The sequence below is a fragment of the Enoplosus armatus genome, chromosome 20 (genome assembly GCF_043641665.1).
Source record: "Enoplosus armatus isolate fEnoArm2 chromosome 20, fEnoArm2.hap1, whole genome shotgun sequence".
In the NCBI taxonomy this organism is placed as follows: Eukaryota; Metazoa; Chordata; class Actinopteri; order Centrarchiformes; family Enoplosidae; genus Enoplosus; species Enoplosus armatus.
In genome coordinates this window covers 5,616,755-5,639,655 of record NC_092199.1, presented here as the reverse complement: position 1 = coordinate 5,639,655, position 22,901 = coordinate 5,616,755, and the positions used below count along the sequence as shown (strand labels likewise).

The following is a 22,901-nucleotide window of genomic DNA, read 5'->3' as shown; positions in this document are numbered from 1 at the left end:
TGTCCCTGTCAGTGTTTTACTATTATATATGATGTTTCTGGATTAACATTACTGCTGCTTTAATGTGTATGTAGTATTTTACATTGCTGCAGATGTTTAATGTTGTGCCAATTTTAACTACTGTACATACTGTTGGGTAGTTTAATCTACAGCAATGCATCATATTCTGAGAACCACGTTTCTCGAAAAAAATCAACTTTCAATGAGCTCAGAAAAACAGCTTTGTTTCAGATTTGCATTTTCCAGCTAATCCGGGGGGTGGGGGGTTAAATAGCTTAATATCTAGGAGAATTTTCTCAAACCATAGAGGAACTTTAAACCTTCCGTTTATCAGAAAGATTCAAATTAAAAATCAGCAAATTTGGAGAAACGTTTTCACTTGACAGGAAGGGTATGAAAAATTGTAATCAAATGTTGAGGAGTAAAAAGTACAATATTTAATATAATAATAATGTAAGATGTAGTGGAGCAGAAGTATAAAGTTGCATAAACTGGAAATATTCAAGTAAAGTACAAGTACCTCGAATTTGTACTTATTTGTACAAGTTTTGTACTTACAGTGCATCCGGAAAGTATTCACGGCGCTTCACTTTTTCCACATTTTGTTATGTTACACCCTTATTCCAAAATGGATTAAATTAATTTTTTTCCTCAAAATTCTACACACAACACCCCATAATGACAATGTGAAAAAAGTTTTTTTGAAATTTTTGCAAATTTATTAAAAATAAAAAACTAAGAAATCACATGTACATAAGTATTCACAGCCTTTGCCATGAAGCTCAAAATTGAGCTCAGGTGCATCCTGTTTCCACTGATCATCCTTGAGATGTTTCTGCAGCTTAATTGGAGTCCACCTGTGGTAAATTCAGTTGATTGGACATGATTTGGAAAGGCACACACCTGTCTATATAAGGTCCCACAGTTGACAGTGCATGTCAGAGCACAAACCAAGCATGAAGTCAAAGGAATTGTCTGTAGACCTCCGAGACAGGATTGTCTCGAGGCACAAATCTGGGGAAGGTTACAGAAAAATTTCTGCTGCTTTGAAGGTCCCAATGAGCACAGTGGCCTCCATCATCCGTAAGTGGAAGAAGTTCGGAACCACCAGGACTCTTCCTAGAGCTGGCCGGCCATCTAAACTGAGTAATCTGGGGAGAAGGGCCTTAGTCAGGGAGGTGACCAAGAACCCGATGGTCACTCTGTCAGAGCTCCAGAGTTCCTCTGTGGAGAGAGGAGAACCTTCCAGAAGGACAACCATCTCTGCAGCAATCCACCAATCAGGCCTGTATGGTAGAGTGGCCAGACGGAAGCCACTCCTTAGTAAAAGGCACATAGCAGCCCGCCTGGAGTTTGCCAAAAGGCACCTGAAGGACTCTCAGACCATGAGAAACAAAATTCTCTGGTCTGATGAGAGAAAGATTGAACTCTTTGGTGTGAATGCCAGGCGTCACGTTTGGAGGAAACCAGGCACCGCTCATCACCAGGCCAATACCATCCCTACAGTGAAGCATGGTGGTGGCAGCATCATGCTGTGGGGATGTTTTTCAGCGGCAGGAACTGGGAGACTAGTCAGGATAGAGGGAAAGATGAATGCAGCAAAGTACAGAGACATCCTGGATGAAAACCTGCTCCAGAGCGCTCTTGACCTCAGACTGGGGCGACGGTTTATCTTTCAGCAGGACAACGACCCTAAGCACACAGCCAAGATATCAAAGGAGTGGCTTCAGGAAAACTCTGTGAATGTCCTTGAGTGGCCCAGCCAGAGCCCAGACTTGAATCCGATTGAACATCTCTGGAGAGATCTGAAAATGGCTGTGCACCGACGCTTCCCATCCAACCTGATGGAGCTTGAGAGGTGCTGCAAAGAGGAATGGGTGAAACTGCCCAAAGATAGGTGTGCCAAGCTTGTGGCATCATATTCAAAAAGACTTGAGGCTGTAATTGCTGCCAAAGGTGCATCAACAAAGTATTGAGCAAAGGCTGTGAATACTTATGTACATGTGATTTCTCAGGTTTTTTATTTTTAATAAATTTGCAAAAATCTCAAATAAACTTTTTTCACGTTGTCATTATGGGGTGTTGTGTGTAGAATTTTGAGGAAAAAAATGAATTTAATCCATTTTGGTATAAGGCTGCAACATAACAAAATGTGGAAAAAGTGAAGCGCTGTGAATACTTTCCAGATGCACTGTAGTTACATTCCACTACTGGGGGCTAAGTGCATGCTGAATGGTTAAGTTGACACAAGCTGTCGGGACTAGCAGAAGCTTCAGCAGAGGCTTGACAAACTGGATCTGCAGGCCAGAGCACAGCCAGCTTCTGAATACATCTGGATGAACTTATCAACGTTACCACCTAATCAGTTGTCACGAGAGTCCCTGCATTTTTAAGCTTGTGCGTGCACAAAACGAGTTAATACAAATACAGTTCCTTAAACCTGACCTAAGCCTGATCTATGGACTTAGTTGTGTCTTGTGTTTCAGTCTACAGAGCAAACTGCTGTGAAAAGAGTGAAGACATGTCAGTCGGAGCACAGAGTGATGCAACATTACTCGAGTTACCTTCTGCAAACAGCGAAAACGAAGAACAAACAACGAGCCGAAGCATCGACACATAAACTGCAATCTGCAGTGCAAAATCGAGAATACATACCTTTGTGGGACTCCTCAACCGCCCTACACAGCAACCTGTCAGGTAATCAAATGCGCTCGTGTGGCACAGTAAAGACATGTGCACGTGGCATGCAGTCCTCCAATCACGGGCTGGGGCAGCTCCCTACTTGAGAACCAAACCTGACGCTTTATGGTTTTTTTTTTTTTACTGACTGAAATGAAAACACATAAAACACGGTCAAAATGTTGGCTGGATGAGTTTACGGCTACTTTGTACCTTAACCTAACTGTTATGCTAACTAGCTAGCTAATTACCTCATTGACAATGTGACGGGTTTGTTCTGCGTCTCGTGTAGAAATTAAACACATTTGCAGCACGTGCAGTAACGTGTCACTGTAACGTCTGTGGGCAAGAACCATCCACAAAATGAAACGTGGAACTATTCTTGGCCCACATTTCAATCATTCAGCTAGCGGGCAGCTAACTTCACTCGTCCTCCATACTTGGTTACGTACCATACTTGCGTCGCTGTGCGTCTGACGTCATCCCCCTTAGTAACCCTCGGCGGCGTCTCCAGGAGAGAAGGCAACAAGATGGTGAGTTTAATTTATCGTAATAATTAACCATGAACTGTTAACATCAAGCTCAAATTGTGTAGATATTCGCATTAAGTAGCGCTCGCTTGAATACACGTGTAACAATGACTGCCGCCGTCGGCAACTTGCCGAGAAAAACACTCAACTGCAAAAGCTGCCTTGTTGCTCCGTTCAGTTATCAGGGGAGATTAGCTTAGCACGTTAGCTACGTTTAGCTCCAATTTGCGTGCCGTAAACTAGCCCTGCATTGAAACAACTAGCCCGCAAGGCACAGGAAAACAAAAGATGATGTGACTAGTTACTCACAGGACCTGCAGTTGTCCTCATATATTGGTACCCTTAGGACAGTGCCTGTTCATCATAAAAGAAATGCACGGCCTATAAATGAGGAGTCCGGGTGGATGGAAGGAAGAGTTGCATTTGTACAATGGTGGTTAGCTGCAACAGTGCTCCCCCTGTCCCCCTGGCAAAGTAGCATCACGTGGCTGTTTTCACTGATTGTTGCAGGGATTGCTGTCCATCCTGCGTAAGCTAAAGAGCACACCAGACCAGGAGGTTAGGATACTGCTGCTGGGCCTGGACAACGGCGGGAAGACCACCCTGCTCAAACAGCTGGCATCTGAGGATATCAGCCACATCACCCCCACACAGGTATGGATGAAAGTGTCATACATACACCATCTGTTGTGGGAGCAAACAAACATAATACAACAAGGATGGGTGACCGTGCTATTTGGCAGTTGTATGTGTTTTTGGGACCCCTATTTAACCCCCTTGATGTTTTGTGTTCTCGCCAGGGATTCAACATTAAAAGCGTCCAGTCTCAGGGTTTTAAACTGAATGTTTGGGACATTGGAGGCCAGAGGAAGATCAGACCGTACTGGAGAAACTACTTTGAAAACACAGATGTGCTGGTGAGGAGAGCTTGATGCACCAAACACAGCAAAGAAGCTTTGTTATTTATCAGAGTTTACATTGCAGTTTTGATCCATTAATTGGTGAAGCCACTGTTTATCACGTGTGCACTGAGGACCTGCTGCACATGCTAACAGGGAAAACTTCCATTTTGTTTCAGATTTATGTCATTGACAGCGCTGACAGAAAGAGATTTGAGGAAACAGGTCAGGTATGTACAACATGTATTGTTTTGTGTCAGTGTGCACTCTGCATGTACTGTGTATACTGTCAGGCTGCATCTATCAGTTATTTTCATTAAATATTAATCTGCTGATTATGTTCTCAAATAATCATTTGGTCTACTAAATGTCACAAAATAGTGAAAAACATCCATCACATTTTCCCAGAGCATATGGTGATGTCTTCAAATGACTTGTTTTGTCCTACAGACCCAAAAACATTCAATTTACTCTCATAGAAGACTAAAAAAAACCCAGATATACTGAATATACAGGAAAAAAATAACTGTTTATCTATTTACTAATTGTTTAACTAATTATTTCAGTTTTAATATACTGTTTACTTGTTTTTATCAGAGCAAGTCCAAGTCATGTCTTTATAAGTGAATTGCATGTCAAATGCAAGACGTTTGGTCTCTGATCTCTGACCTTTAAATGAGATGGACAGCACTTGAACATTTTCCCTTACAGACTGTGTTAATGGTGATGAAGATTATTATTGCATAACTGAGACCAAGTCCTTTCAATGCAGATTCAATATGAATGAATGTTTAGGTTTTAAAGTCTTAAGGAAGTCAAGTCTCACAGAAGTCAAGTCTTAATTTTTGGCATTTAACTATCACTAGAGTCCAAGTTTCAAGTCTATTAAGATGAAGCGCTGGAGTCTCTTCTTCTTCCTGTGACTGTGTGTGTCATTATGTGTAATTGACAGATGTTTGTGTGTGTTGCAGGAGCTGGCTGAGTTGTTGGATGAAGAGAAGTTGAGCGGTGTTCCTGTGCTGATCTTTGCAAACAAGCAGGACCTGCTGACAGCTGCCCCGGCCTCCGAGATCGCCGAGGGTCTCAATCTGCACACCATCCGGGACCGCATGTGGCAGATCCAGTCCTGCTCCGCCCTCACTGGTGAGGGGATTCAGGTGAGCGTAACTAGCTTTTCCTTTTAATTCCTTTGTTTCTTTATGTGCCATTATTCTCTTCTTCTCACTGTGCTGCTGTTTTCTTTCTTAAATTCACTTTCAGGAGGGCATGAATTGGGTCTGCAAGAGCGTCAACTCCAAGAAGAAATAGCTTTGCTTGTAGTCTTCTTCTACTCAGGAGGAACAGCAGCAGCACATACACACACACTGACACACATTGCACCCTCCTGAGCCTTAGTACAATGGGATATACCTGTGAATGTAAACACACTGCTAATCCAACATGGACTTGGAGTTTTTAACCCCCTGCATTCTCTACATTCCTGTATCGCCGATGTTTACTAATCTCAACACATCTTCCTACGTTGGCCTCTACTAAGAGGAGCGGGGTTTTGACTTGAAAGGGAACCCATGCCAGGAAATCAACCTCCTCCACCCAGACTACCCACGTCACCCAGCCACCATCCACAGCCTGTCACAACCTCAAACATTCCCATAAAATGCTGTCTTTCAGCATATTCTTTAACCTCTTTCACACATCTTTTTCTCCATCTTATTCTTACAGGTTGATACGTGTTGTTGTTTTTTTCTCTTTTTCTTTTTTATCATTCCACAATGGCTGTAAGCGCTTTTCCTGCTATGGCTCTGTTTGAAGTGAGGTATATTTTTGTAATTGTTTTATTTATGATGAAGTAGAGTGTAGAGTGCTTTCAAACAACAAACGGTGTGGCGTGTGTGTGTGTGATTTCAAGGGTGTTGGAAAAACAGTCCAACTCTCCCCACTAAAGAATAATACTCTACATGTTAATATGTATAAAAAACAAAAGATACAATTAAATGGTTAAGAGGCACTACATTTTTGGATCAAATGTAAATAGCTCGGCCCTGTGTTCATATGTTAAGTTATGCACATGTTATAGAGTATAAATTACCCTGCTGTACTTTGTAGTCTATAATGTTTGCCTATCTAATATATGCTGTTAGATTTTTAACAGAGGTATACGTACTGTACGTCCCAATGCATTTCTTTGTGCTCTTTGGGTTAGTGAGGGAATTCACTCTTTTGGCATTTCCTTTTGATATTCTTGAATGTAATCTGTCCAGGATTGAAGGTACTGTATGTGAATTAAAAGATAAGAAAAGCTCTCATGCAGGGACTTTTTTTTTCCTGTAGCAGGTGGAGTCAGCTGCTTGTGACAGCATTCAAGCCTGTGTGGGAGACAGCAGCTCTATACAATTAAACGGAGCATTGAATTCAGTGTTAAAATGTACTGGGATGGATATAGCATCATGATATAATCTGGCTAATGTAGAAGTATTATTACTTGCATATAAAAATAAGATTACTTTCTCTCCAAATCAGTGACGCAGTCTGAAATGAGGACCACATTACTTCGATAACAGAAAAAGTAAAAGGCAAACTTAAAGGTCCATTTAGGACTTTTCCCCATATAAATTCCAGGTAAATTCACATAAACCACTGGGTTCAAACCTAGAAGAGTCACAGGTGAATCTAAGGGGTCATGAGATGATTTCCAGCGTAGTAAATAAGACGAAACTAAAATTTGCTACCCACGTTTTCTGACTTTTCTCTCATCTTTACCTTTTTTTCTAGTGATATACTGTAAGTGGACCTCATGCTAAGAATTTTACTATTTCTGAGCTCAATAATGAACCTTCAAGCTCAATATATGGTACAGTTTTCCCTCTTAGGTTGAATTACTCACAATTCTTAGACATGCAGCCTATGGCAGGAGGACACTTCATATTAAAGGGTCCTGCGCGGATGCAATCAAACATTTAAAAGCCTCAGAAAAGATTAAAAACTTAGATCTAGTTGTTGTTAGTCCGTGTATTGAAAGACTGAGTCAATTTGGGAGTGATAGCATGTTCCTCATGTTTACCTTTGAGTCATGGATTGTATCTAAATCTGTTCGTGTGGGTCATAACAGAATAAGTGCTGCAATAAACTAAATGTGAAATGAAATTTGGTTTTGTTCTAACAGGGAGGAGTTTCAGGCAGGTGGTGCTGTATCCACCTGGCTGGGTAAGTGCCTCATGGCCTGGGGCTGAGCAGGAGAAGCTGTGCAGCTTGGATCTTCTCCACCAGCCGAACTGACAAACTATCTGGAATGCACAAAGCTAATCCACCTCAGGGCATAGAGTGCTGCAGGTACACGAGACCACCTGCTTACCTGTGTTGTCTGCATGTTGGAGGGGTGTGATGGATGAAGACATCTGTCCGACAACATCACAGTCTTCCACCTCCACCCGGTGGTGGAATGTAACTAAGTACATTTACTCAAGTACTGTACTTAGGTACTCTACACAAATATTTCTAATGTATGTTACTTACGTTTCAAAGGGAAATATTACTTTAGTAATAGTACTTTTTACTCTACGTTTTATTTGACAGCTTTAGTTACTAGATACTTTGATTTTACACAGAAAGCACATGCTCAGCTTATAAAATATGATGCATTATTGTAGATTAAATGCCCTGCATACCCACACATGTGTTGTCAGCTATGTCATATTAAGATAAATAAAGTTTGATCTTATGCGGCTGATTACCTCAGGCTGGAGTTATTCTGGGATTTACGCGCGGTCACTAATATGTTGTAACTTGTCCAGCAACAAAACTAACAGGAGAGCTCAGACTGGATTCAGACCTTTTGCTTTTCGGTAGAGGTTTGTATGGTTGGACAGTGAGAGCACCTCATGAGCAGTGGTCTGACCACCTTCCTGCCCAGTCAGGAGCTGGCTTGGATCCATTTATTGCTTATTCGAGCAAAGCTGGGAGCACATCACATCCCATTTAGCCTTTGCCTCTGGTTTTCACCAAACTCAAGTCTGTCAGGAGGCGAAGCAAGAACAAAGTAGAAATACTGAGTTCAATGGGGGCCAAGTTGCAACCTGAATAGACAGTATCTGTGTCAGGCATGCAACTGTAGTCACATAACCTGATGATCAACTTGATTACCTGGACTTATTTGTATCTAAGCTACCTGAAAGGTGCTGAACAGGAGCTTTGTGCTATTTTTTTCTGAATCAGAGCATGAACAGGTACAGCCATGAAATCAGTTAATACATATGATTATCATCCTTCCGCAATCACTTTAAAGATATGACTACAAGTTCTTATAAAGACAATTATTTGCAGTTGAGATCCTTTTTCATCTAGCACCATCATCAAGTCAAAATGTCACATTGTCCAAAAATGTGCTTTATTACCAGTCAATAAGACAGAGTTGCTAGTGTGGCTATAGACTCTTAGTCTTGTCATTTCTTTCTAACAGTTTTTACTTATTTATTTTCCAACACAATTTTTCTCAATGATGATTTTATTTCAAGATGATACTACTTATCATAATGTCTTTGTTTGTACAAAGTACAGCCACACAGAGCAGCTAGCATGGCTTTAGAGACTGTTGATCATAGACTGCTGTTAATGCACAATGCTTGTAAGTTGAATAAATTAAATGTTGGCTCTGGTCTTTTATTGGGATTTATTAATATAAAAAATGACAAAATAATGCCAGCATTTCACTTTAAATGCAATATACTTTGTAAAACATGCATTTGTATGTTGTAGTGTACATGTTGAATACACTACTTGATTAAAAATACTTGGGTGAAGCCAGAGTTGCTCATTGTAGATTGTAGATTTACTCAAAAACCTTTAAAAACCTACTTAACTACAGCGCTGAGATGACGTAATTACTTTTCACCATGTGTCCTGCAGGCCTATTTGTTTGTGTTACAGCTGAAAAAATTCATTTTAAAGCTTCTAGAGACAGCATGTGTTTGAAGAAGTTGTCTTTGTTGCGGTCATAAATAATTGCCCAGAAGAAGACATTTGGAGGTGTTACATGTCTAACAGGGTGTTCCTGCTGTAGGAACAGTGTGCTGTGTGTTTTACTTTGCGTAACATTGTACGTGACTGATCCAGGGGGCCTTGGAGACTTGCAAACACCCTCTTCTTCTTCTCTCACAAAGATTCTCATTGTCCAGTCTTCCTCTCCTCTCACACTGACAGAATGTATTAGTATTGTTCCTTATTTCTGCCTCTTAACAAGCGGTTAAATTAAATTCTCACAAAGCCTTATGGAAAATACATTATGACACACCAAAAAAAAGCATTTAAAGGAATAGTTAGACAATTGGAAAATATGCTTATTTACTTTCAATGAGAAGATCAATATCACTCTCATGTCTGTGCACTAAATATGAAGCTACAGCCAGCAGGTAGTTAGCTTAGCATTAAGACTGTAAATAGGGGGAAACAACTAGCCCTGTTTGGCTCTGTTCAACACTACCAGCACCTCTAAAGCTGACTAACATGTTATAGCTTGTTAATCCGTACAAAACCTAAGTTTAAAAAACACAATTTTATGGGGGTTATGTGCTGGACTAGTTCTTGGTTGGGACCAGTTGCCAGTTGTTTTTCCTGGTCAGGCAACCATTGGACACTTCTGTTACTGGTCCAAGGATACTGAATTAAACAAACAAGATAAAACATGTACATTTGTGAACTTTAAATTTGTTGGTATATGGGCAGATTTTTGTTTTTTTCTGTTTCCAGGCTTTATGCTAAGCTAAGCTAACCAGCTGCTTGCAATAGCTTCATATTTACTATGCAAACATGAGAGTGGTATCAGTCTTCACATGTAACTCCTACCAGCTCCTCTAAAGCTCACTCTTTGACATATTACAGCTCGTTTGTTTAATCCCTACAAAAAACGTAAAACCGACAATTTGCCGTTTTTATGAGGGTCATTTGCCATCTTATTTCTTGGCTGGGATCAGTAACTTCCCGGAGTCTCTGCAGGTTGCCTGGCAACTGGTCCCAGCCAAGAACCAGTCCAGCACATAAAATGGCTAATTGTAATCGTTTTTAAACTTAGGTTTTTTGTACAGATTAACAAGCTATAAACGTGTTAATTAGTGAGCTTTAGAGGTGCTGGTAGGCAGATGTTGTTACCTTTGGACAGAGCCATGCTAGCCTTTCCCCTCAGTTTCCAGTCTTTATGCTAAGCTAAGCTATCCAGCTTCTGTTTAGAAACATCTAAAGGAGGGAACAAAAAGCTCTGTGGTTGTTTTATCAGTGAATAAAAGCTTTTTACGCCCACAGAGTGTGTGTGTGTGAGAGTGTGTGTTGGGGGGGGGGGCTAGCCAGACAGTGTGTGTGTGTCAGAGATACATATCGAAGACGTAGGCGCCCAAATTACTGCCTTCCTCTCTCCTCATGGATCAGACAGCTGTTCAGCAGCTGTGTGCACAAGTGTGAGAAAATGTGTGTGTCAGAGAGAGAGGGGGGAGTGTTTGTTAGTGTGTGTGTGTGTGTGTGTGTGTCAGAGAGTGAAAGATAGAAAAGCAGCGCTGTAATTTATGCTGCACCTCCGACCCCACAGTTCTTGGCTGCTTCTGTCTCTGCTGAGGTTTGCTGACGTGAGACAAAAAAAAGGCAGCACATCAAACCTCTGCTTCCACCAGCTCAACGCGGGAAAGAGGTGGGACGAAGACGAGGGTGGAGCAAGAAGAATCAGTATGATTTAAATGTTTGTTTTTACGTGTACATTAACCACTGATTGACGTTAGAAGGAAAGAAATGGCGTTCAGAAACTCAAACTGACATTTTTGTCTTTCAAGACCATGAAAAAACTTGAGATTGAAAGTTCATGCTTGACTTGAAACAGTAGTTGTAAATACAACCAAGTTTCATTTAGCAGCTGTTTTGGAGCTTTCAGCTGTATCACATGATCTTCTTAAGCAGATGGAATAGTATGTTCAAATTTCCATTTTTCTGAGTACTTAAATGACTTTGCATCCATGTTACTTTTAAGGTTGAGGTTAAAAGCTAATTACTAAAGTTGGAAACAGTAATTGAAATAATATGAATAAAAACAATAAGTTCAACATTTTGGTAAATACGCTTATTCACTTTCTTGGTGAGAGTTAGATGAGAAGATTGATACCACTTTCACATCTGTATGCCAGCAGTCAGTTAGCTTAGCTTAGCACAAAGACTAAAAACAAGGGGAAACAGCTAGCCTGGAAACAAGGTAACAAAATCCCCACGTGATGTTTTTACAGTCCAGTTTTTGTACGGATTAAATAAACAAGATATAACATGTTAATTAAATGTAACTTAGCTAGCCTGACTCCGTCTAAAGATGTTTGCCAGACGTGCTGGTTGGCTGATTTTGTTACCTTGTTTCCAGGCTAGCTGTTTCCCCCTGTTTCCAGTATTTGTGCTAAGCTAAGCTAACCAGCTGCTGTCTCCAGCTTCATATTTACGAGGCAGACACAAGAGCGGTATCAACCTTTGCATCTAACTCTCGGCAAGAAAGTGAACAGACATATTTCCCAAATTGTCAACCCATTTCTTTAAGTAGCTGTTCTGGAGCTTTTTAAAATTTCTCACTCAAACACGGACACACAAGTGGATCAATCCCTGCTGTCTGAATGGGACTGAGGCTCAAAGTGGCGGGTATGGTAAAGCAGTAATGGAACAGCTTAATCAGGCTGAGGGGAACAAACAAACACACAGTCTGACTGATTAGTCATCTGAAGACTTGATCTCTCCATCCGGTTTTCTCTCTGCAGGCCTCCACCCACACACACACTCATGAGACCTGTTTGTACTGGGTGGACACAGGGATGTTTAAAGTTTTGTTTAAATGGGTTTGTCCTTCAGTTAACGCGTCTTTCAAGATAAATAAATACACTAATAGATGAACCGTCACACAGAAGGAAAGGCAGCCAGGCAGATTGTTTTTCATGTTTAAGAAGGAACAGCAGAGATTGTGTGATGTTAGGGTACAAGTGGGAGGATGTCGTTTTTGTTAAAAGTCATATGAAGAGTAAGCAGATGACTGTGTCGGGATGACTGTATGAAATGGAAAAAAAACCCCAAAAAAACATCATGAACAGCATGAAACAAATGTGAGAAATATTGAAATATGAGGCTGGTGAAACTCTATATTTTTCTTTCAACAAATGCCATGAAAAGACCAACACTAATGAGAGAATTTATTCCTCTGTACCATAGAGCTCCATTGTTGTTCAACAAGAGTCTCTGCAAGGCTGTATTAGTTAATGTAATGGCAATATTTACATTAAATAATGGATTTTGGTTGACGTGAGGCATCCATGTTTGTTTTGTTTCTGTGTCACATGTAACAGAGCGTTTCGCAGTTGTGATTACGAGTTTGTTGTTGACATGAAAGCTATTTACAAGTCGGAAACTCTGATATGACATGACTGCTGAATTAACATACTAGCTAAATGTGATCATCAGCCAACATGCTCACAATGAGACAATGAGAATGCTAACACTCTGATGCAGGTATAATGTGTACCATGTTTAGCGTGTTAGCTGATGGATTCGTTTTGCAGGTATTTCGTCATGAACCAAAGTTTTGGACAAATGAAAGGTAAAGGGATCACAGAAATTATTACAGTTCATCCTGAGGGGAACATGAACATCTGGACAAAACATCACGGCAATCCATCCAATATTTGTTGAGATATTTTAGTGTGGATCCAAGTGGCTAGCATGGCTAAAAACTACTAAAAACACATCAATGAGCCACACAAACATTCTTTCACTACCATGAACACACATACTGTAGTTTATTTTGAATCAATCCAACGAACACTCAATCCGCTACTGGAAATAGTCCCCCACGAATGCACTTTTACTCCAGTTTGAGTGAGGTTTGTTTGAAACTAGTGTCCAGCTGTTTTAGGGAATTACTGACCCTTGTTTTTATGTGACCAGTTTTTGAGGCTTTACAGAACATCTTCAGTAGGAACCAATGGGCTTGGGCCACAGACAAGGTAGGGAAATGGTATTAAGTAAGTATTAAAGTACTATTGCACTGATGGTTTAGGTCTTTTCATGGGATTTATTGACAAAAACAAAAATATAGAATATCAGCAGCCTTATACTTTAAACGGACATGAGGAAAAGGGATTTGCACATACAGAGTTGACAGCAGAGACTGGTTTAAATTTGTTCGTTTATTTGGAACCCTCCTCCAAATCACGTCTGTAATTTTTCCATTTCACAAAATATTTACAAAAAAAGATACTTTTATGTCGTTTTTTTTTTCTCTTTATGTTGACTGTTGTAACAGCTCCTTTTTAGGATGACAATTGCTTACATCTCGCAGTCCAGTCTTGTTCTTTTAGAAAAAGTTCATGAAAAAAATTCCTCCCACCCTTCTTTTCTTTCATACACTCATTTTAAAACTGCATACACCCCCCCCCCCCATTGTTCTTCTTTTGAGTGCTTTAAAAAACTCTTCCTTGCATGCTTTCAGCTGCAAACAGGAAGCCAAGAGCTCATGTGCTTATTGAGAGGAAGTGACATCTTTGCCCTGCAGGAAGTACAATTACAGCATCATCAGATCCTCCAGATGCTTGATTGGTTTGGTCTGTCCAGTCTTGCCTCTTTCTCTAAAATCAAAGAGTCTCTCCAGACAAGCATGAAACCTACAGATGACCAAATAACACAAAGTCATAGTAATTACTAAATGGAAACAGTCTTTGTCAGAAGATTTTCTGTCCTGTGGGAAGCCTGGTAGCAGGAAGGGAGTACTAGGAATAGGGGCCAAATTCCCAAAATTCTGAGGGTCAAATGGCCCTCTTCAGATGCAGCTCTAGTGTCCTTCTGCGGGTCAGCATCTGTAGTCCAGGCATAACAAGGCGTCCACAAGTGCATTGTGGGTGTTCCATGGAAGAGCGTTTTGTGTTCAAGCCGTATGATCCATCCCTGAACTCAGCAAAGAAAGGAAGAGGTGCCATGACGATAGAAATCAAGAGACACAAAGGGACCGCAGTCCCTCTTTAAAAGGATTTATCAAACAATGTGAGCTGGGCAGAGAAAAATATGATGCTAATAACATAAGGCAATTGACCTCAGTACAACTGGAGGGGTGATTATATCAGAAACATGAGGCGCTAAACTGGAAAGGTCAACACTGCACGGTATTATCTCTTTTCCCTTTAGCGTCAGTGAGAAGCCATGAAGAGGCATGAGAAGATTTTCTAATAAAAGTTCATTTTCTATCAATCCATCTCCTGCTCTATAAATAAAAAGATGCACGTCACACTTTCCTCTCCTCCTCTCGTTTCTTGTTTACATGTAAAATGCTGAGCTAAGTTGTGCCAGAGTGAGCGGTTGGCTGTTTATGCATTTTACGTATAATACACTACATGACACTGACTGAAAATAAAGAAAATAAGAAAATAAAAACACAAAAGAGATCAACCCTGCCCCCGAATGTGTATACATGTTCTAGATCTGTGTGTGTGCGCATATAAATCTAATATTTCAATGTGTGTATAGTATAACTGCATTGTGTTTTTTCTGGTTAATACGTTGGTAAAGGTGTGCTATTTTTGTGCCTGTCTCTATATTCAAGTATGTGTATGTGTGTGTGTGTGTGTGTGTGTGTGTGTATATATGTGTATGTGTGTGTGTGTCTACTCTGTTAACTGGTGACATAGTGCTTTGCAGAGGGCTGCCCATACAGCCCGTAAAAATCTGCATGTCTGTGTGTCTGTGAGGCGTCTATCCAGTCCCTCACTGCCAAGCCCTGCATGGACGGACCTCCAGAGGCCAGGCCGGGAGGAGGGGGGTAGTCTTGGGCGCTGACCCAGGGGAAAGAGCCAGAGCGCGGGTACGGGGGATGGCTGCGGTGGCCCGACACTGAGGGTACTCCGGAGCAGTAGCAGTTATCCATCGTACACACCAGGATCTTACGGCCGCCATATTGAGGCAGCACGGCCTGCTGGGAGGAGTGCGAGGAGCTGCTGCCTCCAGGAGGAAAGTGCGAGGAGCCGAACACGGAGCCTGAATGGTGGTTGGTCAGAGAGCCGCTCCCACTTCCTGTCCCACCACTTTCGCTGATGTGGGGTGGGCCGCAGGGGCCGAGAGGCTGCTGATTGGTAGACTGGCCTTCTCCAGAGGCAGAGCCGGAGCCCAGGTAGGGCTGTTTGGCTAACGATGAGGAAGAAGATGAAGAGGAGGAGGAGGAGGAGTCCTTGAAACCCGGAGCGGCAGTTTTTCCGACGTTCCCGTTTCCCTCTGGGAAGGCAGTGGAATGTTTCCGTTTCTCTGCTCCAGAACCAGAGCTCTGACCGCTGGGATACGCAGGAACAGACTGCAGGAAGGTCGAGGGAGGGGTGAGGGGAGCTGAGAGAAGAGAGAGAAGGTGGGAAATAAGTGGTAATTAAAATAAAAACACACTCATGACGAACTGTAATGTGTTCTGGATTAAACCCTGATATACGTGTTTGAGATCCTACCTTCCAGTGTTCTCTTCAAGCTCTTCTCTCTTTTTGAGATTTCAGAGAGGAATAGTTTAGAGTTTAGATTCCCCACTTTGTAAGGAGGGAGACTGCTGCCCACACATGCCTGAGACCTGCAACAAGTGCCAAGAGACATGCAAAATTCAAGATAAGATGTCAGCTTGGAAACATCACTGGCGTTTTATAGACCCGCAGGCAAAAAAGTAGAACATCCATTTTAAAAAAGGAGCTTTTCTCTCACCTGTCTGTGAGGATTTTAACCGGCTTGGTGTTTTTCATGAAGCTCAGTTCCTCTGCCTTACTGAAGGCCGTGTGGATGGAGCTCAGCAGCTTCTGGGCCTCGTGGCGCTGCTCTCCCAGAGCCAAAACCTGGGCAGCGTTCTCCTGGCAGAACCGAGCCTGAGCCCGGTCCAGAGCCTCCAGTGTCCGACCGAGATCCTCCTCCAGGAGCTGGTGCATCCGCTGGTACTGCAGACGCACCTCCTCTTTCAGCTCACACACCCTGTCCTGTAGAGAAACAAACATGGGCACACACACAAACATCAATCCACTCGAAATCTTCTTTGTGTTACGCAACACCGTGTAGAATCTCTGAAAATGTGTGTAGTTGCGTTTACGCCCACAGAAACAGGGTGTAAAAACATACCTCCACCACACACTTGTCAGAGTCGAGTTTGCAGAGCTGTTCTTCTATCTCCTGCACTCGTTCCTCCACGCGCTCCTGCTGTCTCAACAGGCTTTGCTGTGAGGTGAGAAAGAGAGACAGAAAAGAAAGAAAGACTTAAGCTTTGGAAAGTTGTGACCTCAGCTAGCCACTAGCATCCCCTCCCCATGCCTGAGATATTAGAATCCGGGAGCCGGCTAATTTAGTCTCCATCCAACACACAATCCCTGTGGGGGAGGAGGGAGGGTGTGCTGTCATAGCAACCAACAGCTATTTTGTGTTTGCATTACTGAGTGAGGACTAATGTTGGGGGAGCTGGGGGCAGCGAGCAGAGATAGATAAATGGGCATAGAGAGGCAGAAAAAGCTCCAGCCACTCTCCACTCTCTACTCTCCCCTTCAGTGAACCTCCTCTTTAAAAAGATGCACATGTATTCACACAGCAGAGGCTGCTCTGCAAGCTATGGCAATGTTGTGGCAACAACACTTGTTATTTCTAGGATGATGATTGCATGTGAATAACAGCAGACGCCTGCTCGGGCCAAGCTGAGATGCCCATCCAGCTCAGCTTGTGGTCAAAATAAATTAAAAACATAATCAATGGCTCCATATGAGATCAACAATCCTTTATGTCGCTCCCTACATTGTATAAGTCTGAGACTAGGAATGTCATTGACACAGATTTGCTAATCCTTCATGTTATTAATATTTAATGTGAGATATGAATAATCCTCAATCAACATTTAATGAATGAGACGCACACTGATAAGATGGTACAGAGCAAAATAATGTGGTAATGCCAATATGATCCAGATTCAAATAAACAACACTCCAGACAGGATTCGTCAGACTGTACTGAGGCACAGCAGTGCTTTGAGCTAAATGCTAATGTCAGCATGCTAATATGCTCACAATGACAAGGCTAATGTGCTTATGCTAAACAGGTATATTTACCACGTTCACCATCTTAGTGTGGTGTGCTAGCATGCTAACATTTGCTAATTAGCACCACAACCAGTAGAGCTGAGGCTAACGATTATTTTCATTGTAGATTAATCTGCCAATTCATTTCTAGTTTAGTCTTAAGGTTTTAGTCTACAAAATGCCAAAAAAATGTTTTCCCAGAGATCAATGTGACATCTTGAAAATGCTTGTTTTGAACGCAGCAAATCCTCACATTTGAGAAGATGAAAACAGCAAATATTTGGCATTTTTGCTCAAAAAATGTGTGAAATGATTAATAATTGATGATCGACTAATAATGCTTACGGCACCTCTAAACAAAAGTATTGGACAAAGTAAAATTTTGACCTGATGACGAATCACCAAATTAATAGAAATCATCCTGAGTGGAACATGAATGCAAATCCATCAAATAGAAAAAGATTCAGTTTAGATGTTAAAAAAAGGGATTGAATCTGTCATTAATCCCACAAGTCAATAGTCTGTTGTTTTTCAGAGGCTGAAGACTATCACCATCATCATCATCATCATCACTATCCAATCATTCCAACTAAGCAGCAGCTGATTTTATCATTAGTGCCATCAGCTGCTGTAGAGCTTGATAGGAATGAAAACCTGCATACTCTTGGGCCTCAGTGGCACATGGTTGGGAACCACTGCCCTAGATATCTTTCACACACACACACACACACACACACACACACACACACACACACACACACACACACACACACACACACACACAGTTGGCATGGTTAGATCCAGGACTGTGACCTGGTTGTGCTGATTGATTGAGTTAGGCTCCGAGCAGAAGCCAGGGGAAAAACAGGGTCGAAGGAGCCGAAACTTCCCAGAGGGGGGTGGCAGCTAAATGTATGGGATACCTTTGGGGGAGGGAGAGGGGTATAAAGGGGGGGGGGGGCTCTTTAGCTGTCATTTCACCACAGTGTCTTCTCCATCAGAGCCACCAGAGCAGGAGAGCAGGGCCAGAGGGAAGGTCAGCCCTTGCCTGGAGTGGCTGGTGTGAGTGAAGTGAATTTGGTGGGGGGCTGACGGACGCGAAGAGCAGGGGGGCTGTAGGGTGGTGTGTGTGTGTGTTTTTGGGGGGGGGGTCCACTCTGCATTCCTTGATTGCATTCAACATGGAGGACGTCTTAGTAATCACTTCCATGAGGACAAATATCTAACAAAGCTTCTGACTTGTCTTGGGATTAATTTATTTAGTAGAAGATGTCTGAAACAATAGCCACAACCATTAAACATAAAGCTATTTGCTGCGTTTTTTGTTTAGTATTTTTGAGGCTAATAAGTCAAAAAAATCCCAAAACAATACATCTGCCAATAGTATTTTTTTTAAATATAGACACATAACATAAAAAACAAACTTGGATCCCACCAAGATATATACTAAGCAGCACATTTTAAAGTTGAAAAATCCAACTAAAAATCCTCTCTGGTGACAAACTATGTAATGGTGACACTGTTTCTAAATTACCTCAAACATATAACCTATCTTTGTTGATCTTGTATATCTGTTTTACAATGTGGCAAATGTTTGCAAAAATCACAAATAATAAATTCATGTTCAATGCAATGAACTGTGTTTAACTGTTAGTCTTTATTTGAGCTGAAATGATCAATTAAGCAATTTGTTGATCACCAGAAACATAATCATTAAAATCATTTTCTCAAGAACATTACATTCCAGCTCCTCAATTGAGAGGATTTGCTGCTTTTCTTTTTTCTTATTCTATATTAAACTGAATATTTTTAGGTCTTGGTTTTTTGGACTAAACAATTAATTGATAAATTGACGCTAATTTAGTTCATTTTTCCAAACAATTAATTTGAACAGCTGAATTTTGTATACTGATATCATGATATGATCACATCACTGAGATACAATTTCCACTGAAAGTTGATAAGCGATAATAATGTGATGATTTTCTTTCTCTCATATGACAGTAACCTACACATCTTTGTAGTTTTTATGGCAGACAAAGCAAATAATTGATTAATCAATGACAAAGTTATCAGATTAACCAATAATGAAAATAATAGTTACTACCCTACTTTGTGTTTAGTGCTATCAGCAAATGTTAGTGGTAAACATATCCATTTAACATCAGCATGTTAGCATAGTCACTGTGAGCATGTTAGTATGCAGCTCTACTTTTGGATGCCTTGAATTAATATTAAGAATTGTGACCCTGTGATGGCGATACTGTTTCTAAATGACGTCAAACGTATCTTTTGCATTTATGTACTGCACTTTCTTGTTATACATCGGCCGACATGTATCTGTGATGAGCTTATATCAGCTGATAAATCCACCCTGCTGATTTATCACTCTACATAACAGTTTGCCCTCCAGACTTTATATTTTGTATAATGTAAAATAAACAAACTGTAATAAACTGAAAAATGTCCCACAACTCTTTTATACCTATACTTAAAGTATCCTTATCAAGAATGTTTGTTTATTTTATGTGTCTATGCTAAAACAGGAATTTCGGCTGATACTACAGCATATTTTTTAAAAGATGAATATTGATATCTGTATCTGGGTCAAAACCAGAATTAATCAGGCTCTGCTTATCGCCCAGCCTGATTATAGATAATGTAGGAAAAGCTGTAAATGTTAAGGATTTTAGTAATACAGCTTTTAAAATCAGACCAGGTCCCACCCGATGGCCCTTCCTGTGCCCCAGGAGACCGATTAACTATACATAAAGCTGAGTCATAGCATTACCAACAGGAAATACACCCTGGCATGACACAGTTGACACCTAAACAGGGTGTTGGGTGAACAACATGAGTCAGTCAGCAGTGAAGCCTTCATGGTTCTCCCTCTGACTAAACTGCCCTGTCACACACCTCTTTAAAACAGGAAAAAAAAGGGGAGGAAAACCAATCCGACCTCTGCTCGCACCGACAACAGCCAGCACCAAACCCCCAGGAAGGGAAGAGGTTAATAAAAAACCCCAAGTAGACCGCAGAATCAAGTGACAAATCACTTTAATCCCCCTTCCCCTTGTCTCCACTCCCACCCCTCCTCACAACTGGCGATCCCTGAGCTAGGATGCACCTGTGCTGGGGAGATAAGGCCCTCTGAGGGCCCCTCATTGTTCCACCCTCGACTACATTGTTTGTCATTCCAACAGATGAGAACGGAGGTTGGAGTGGATCACAACTGAAAAATGCACAAGACTCACAAAGGCGCTATAAAACACTCAAAATGCAAAATTCTGTTTTTGATTGAGTAAACATAAACAACTGAGAACAGATAATGATAGCTTTGAAACCAGAGGTCTTCACTTAATGTCTGTTATTTGGCAAAGAAATGGCATTAAAATATGCCCTTTGTTCTGGAGATGTTTGCTTGACGACTACAAAGTGGAAAAATGAAAAATGACCTCACTGGCTTGTGTGATGCTGTTATGAATGCACATATCTAAATTTTGGCACTTGAGCGGGCACTTAGCCAACACTTATTGATCACTGATGAATTGACAAATTCTTGCAAGTAGAGCCACACGATTAATAGTTTATCATCTATAATGTCAACAAATAGCAAAATGACTGTTTCCCAGAGAAGTCTTAAAATTTCTTGTTTTGTTTGACCAACAGTCCAAAACTCAAAGATATTCAGTTTATTGTCAAAAAAGACGTTATTCACATTGAGAAGCTGGGACCACTGAATATTTGCCATTTTTGCTTAAAAGAAGACTTGCAGATTAATCTTCTGTTCTCGACTAATCAATTAAACGACTAATCGTTTCAGCTCTATTTGCAACATGTCTAACGTCTGCTTCCACGACGACGGGCCAGTGATGATGTCACACTACTGGCTGTAATTTTGTTTCAGTCACAGTGTCAGGGTGTGACACTGCCCTGAGCAGAAAAGAGAAGTGAATAAACAAGTATGTATTTGTTTAATGTATGTGTATGATATACAAGTCTCCTTACTCTGATGTCGTTGCGTCGCAGCTCCACGTCAGTGACCGCATGGCCGTGGCTGGGGTGGCAGCGGGCGAAGCAGCAGTACTGACACACTGCTGTCTGCTCGGCCTCGCAGTGGTACAGTCTGTACTCGTCATGCTGCAGGCAGGTCCAGGCCTTCACCGCTTCGGCCTCCACCAACAGGTGCCCGAGGGCTGAGCATGGCTGCTGCAGGTGAGTCTGGACATGGGACTGGCAGCATGGGGCGTTGCAGCGCAGGCAGACTTTCACTGCGGGGAGTGGCGGGCCTCGGCGGCACAGGATGCACTGCAGTGCCGGTGTGGTTGCCTTCTCCACGCTCAGGGCGTTGTACTTCTCGACTATGTTGGACAGTTTGTGGTTCTTCTCCAGGCTGGGCTTCTGCGTGTAAGCATGATTGCACTCAGGGCAGCGGGCCAGCGTGGAGTCTTTGGCCCAGGCCTCGCTGATGCAGCCCCGGCAGAAGTTGTGCTTGCAGGGCAGCTGGATGGGATCTGAGAACACGTGCAGGCAGATGGGGCAGATGAGCTCCTCCTCAAAACAGTTCCTCCACGTCTCAGCCATGTCAGAGGCCATCATGGTGCGGGCAGGCATACACTAACTGTTTTCCACTTCTACCAGACCTCTGGGCCTCTCTGCCCTGGCAGGAAACCTGACACTCTCAAAATGAGTCTTGAGAAAAAAGATAAAAACAGACCCAATGCCGTCCTGACAGATCAGTTTGTATGTTTCAACCCTTGTGACCAAATTAGACGAGTCTCCCTGACAGACTACGTATTGCTTATTGCTGCAGCATGAAGGCAAATTCCAGAAAACTGACCAGAGAAGGCTTCAGGCAAGGATGACAACACCTTGGTGATTTCTACACACACAGCAGGGACTGACGTTATACAGATTACAGTAAACGGTGCTTTCCTTTCCTCTAAATCACACACACACACACACTGGGCCTGCCTTTACAGCTTCTGTGTGTGTTTAAAGGCCTACAGGAAGCTAAAAGCCTGCCAGCTACAGGTAAACCATGAAATGCAAACAAGGCACAGAGAACTAAATATCTACACAATTACTTATATGACCATGAGGTGAATCAATCTCTGTATAGCACATGAAGTCACTTGATCCTTTTCTGTTGCCTGCTCAGGCCCTTACCTTGAGAGCTTCCTTCACTTCAACGTCGGATTATGATTGACTGAGGACCAATTCAGACCAACAACCGAAGCATGAAAACCATGAGAAAGGACTGCTCCAGTCCACACCCTGATTACTATTCACACACAGAGAGCTTTTAAAACCTGAATCTTGTTTTATCAGGACCTCAAGGGCGCTTGAATCCCTCAATAGAACGCAGCGCAATGCTTTTGTCCGCTGAATCATAAATAAGTATCCGAGGAGCCTCCACCTGCAATTTAATTATACATACAACCAGCGACGGTTTGGCAGTAGACAAGAAATTCTGTTTTACAGGTCAGATTAATAACACAGCTACCTCTAGGCTTTCAATTTGACATAAAAGCGACATTTCTATTTGATGAATAACGCCTGCTATGTGGCACAGCACGCATATCTGTACACAAGGCCTCGGCTTTTCTACCAGTTTTCTGTCGACAACAAAGGCCTTATAATCTCATTAAACAGCAAATCATACCCGGGCCATCATTTCGAGCCTGTTTACTGCATAGTTAATCGTTTTAATAGTCGAGTCCAGC

The 22,901-nt window shown here is 41.9% G+C and overlaps 2 protein-coding genes across 3 annotated transcripts; one reads left to right on the top strand and one right to left on the bottom strand.

Annotated features, from left to right (window-relative positions):
• The first annotated feature begins 3,184 nt into the window (after nucleotides 1-3,184).
• Nucleotides 3,185-6,412, top strand: arl3b (ADP ribosylation factor like GTPase 3b). Its single transcript, XM_070926647.1, has 6 exons — nucleotides 3,185-3,212; nucleotides 3,720-3,863; nucleotides 4,010-4,126; nucleotides 4,288-4,338; nucleotides 5,080-5,265; nucleotides 5,369-6,412. Exons 1-6 carry the CDS (start codon nucleotides 3,210-3,212, stop codon nucleotides 5,414-5,416), a joined length of 549 nt encoding a protein of 182 aa, XP_070782748.1. The 5' UTR covers nucleotides 3,185-3,209; the 3' UTR covers nucleotides 5,417-6,412.
• Nucleotides 6,413-13,158: 6,746 nt separating this feature from the next.
• Nucleotides 13,159-22,615, bottom strand: trim8b (tripartite motif containing 8b). Of its 2 annotated transcripts, XM_070926768.1 has the most exons (5): nucleotides 21,184-22,615; nucleotides 16,235-16,330; nucleotides 15,830-16,095; nucleotides 15,586-15,701; nucleotides 13,159-15,472 (listed from the first exon to the last, which is right to left on the bottom strand). In XM_070926768.1, the coding sequence occupies exons 1-5, from the start codon at nucleotides 21,787-21,789 to the stop codon at nucleotides 14,769-14,771; spliced, it is 1,788 nt and encodes a 595-aa protein (XP_070782869.1). In that variant the 5' UTR covers nucleotides 21,790-22,615; the 3' UTR covers nucleotides 13,159-14,768. The 2 variants fall into 2 exon arrangements, with proteins under 2 accessions (XP_070782869.1, XP_070782870.1); XM_070926769.1 differs by lacking the exon at nucleotides 16,235-16,330.
• Nucleotides 22,616-22,901: the final 286 nt, after the last annotated feature.

What these genes read in the sequence shown, in the direction of transcription:
- arl3b (XM_070926647.1), top strand. An exon ending in GCCACATCACCCCCACACAG is followed by an intron (nt 3,864 to 4,009) that starts GTATGGATGAAA and finishes TGTTCTCGCCAG; the next exon opens with GGATTCAACATTAAAAGCGT. An exon ending in TTGAAAACACAGATGTGCTG is followed by an intron (nt 4,127 to 4,287) that starts GTGAGGAGAGCT and finishes ATTTTGTTTCAG; the next exon opens with ATTTATGTCATTGACAGCGC.
- trim8b (XM_070926768.1), bottom strand. Translation starts at nt 21,789, where the DNA reads ATGCCTGCCCGCACCATGATGGCCTCTGACATGGCTGAGACGTGGAGG. An exon ending in CTGACAAGTGTGTGGTGGAG is followed by an intron (nt 16,096 to 16,234) that starts GTATGTTTTTAC and finishes GTTTCTCTACAG; the next exon opens with GACAGGGTGTGTGAGCTGAA. An exon ending in CTTGAAGAGAACACTGGAAG is followed by an intron (nt 15,473 to 15,585) that starts GTAGGATCTCAA and finishes CTCTTCTCTCAG; the next exon opens with CTCCCCTCACCCCTCCCTCG.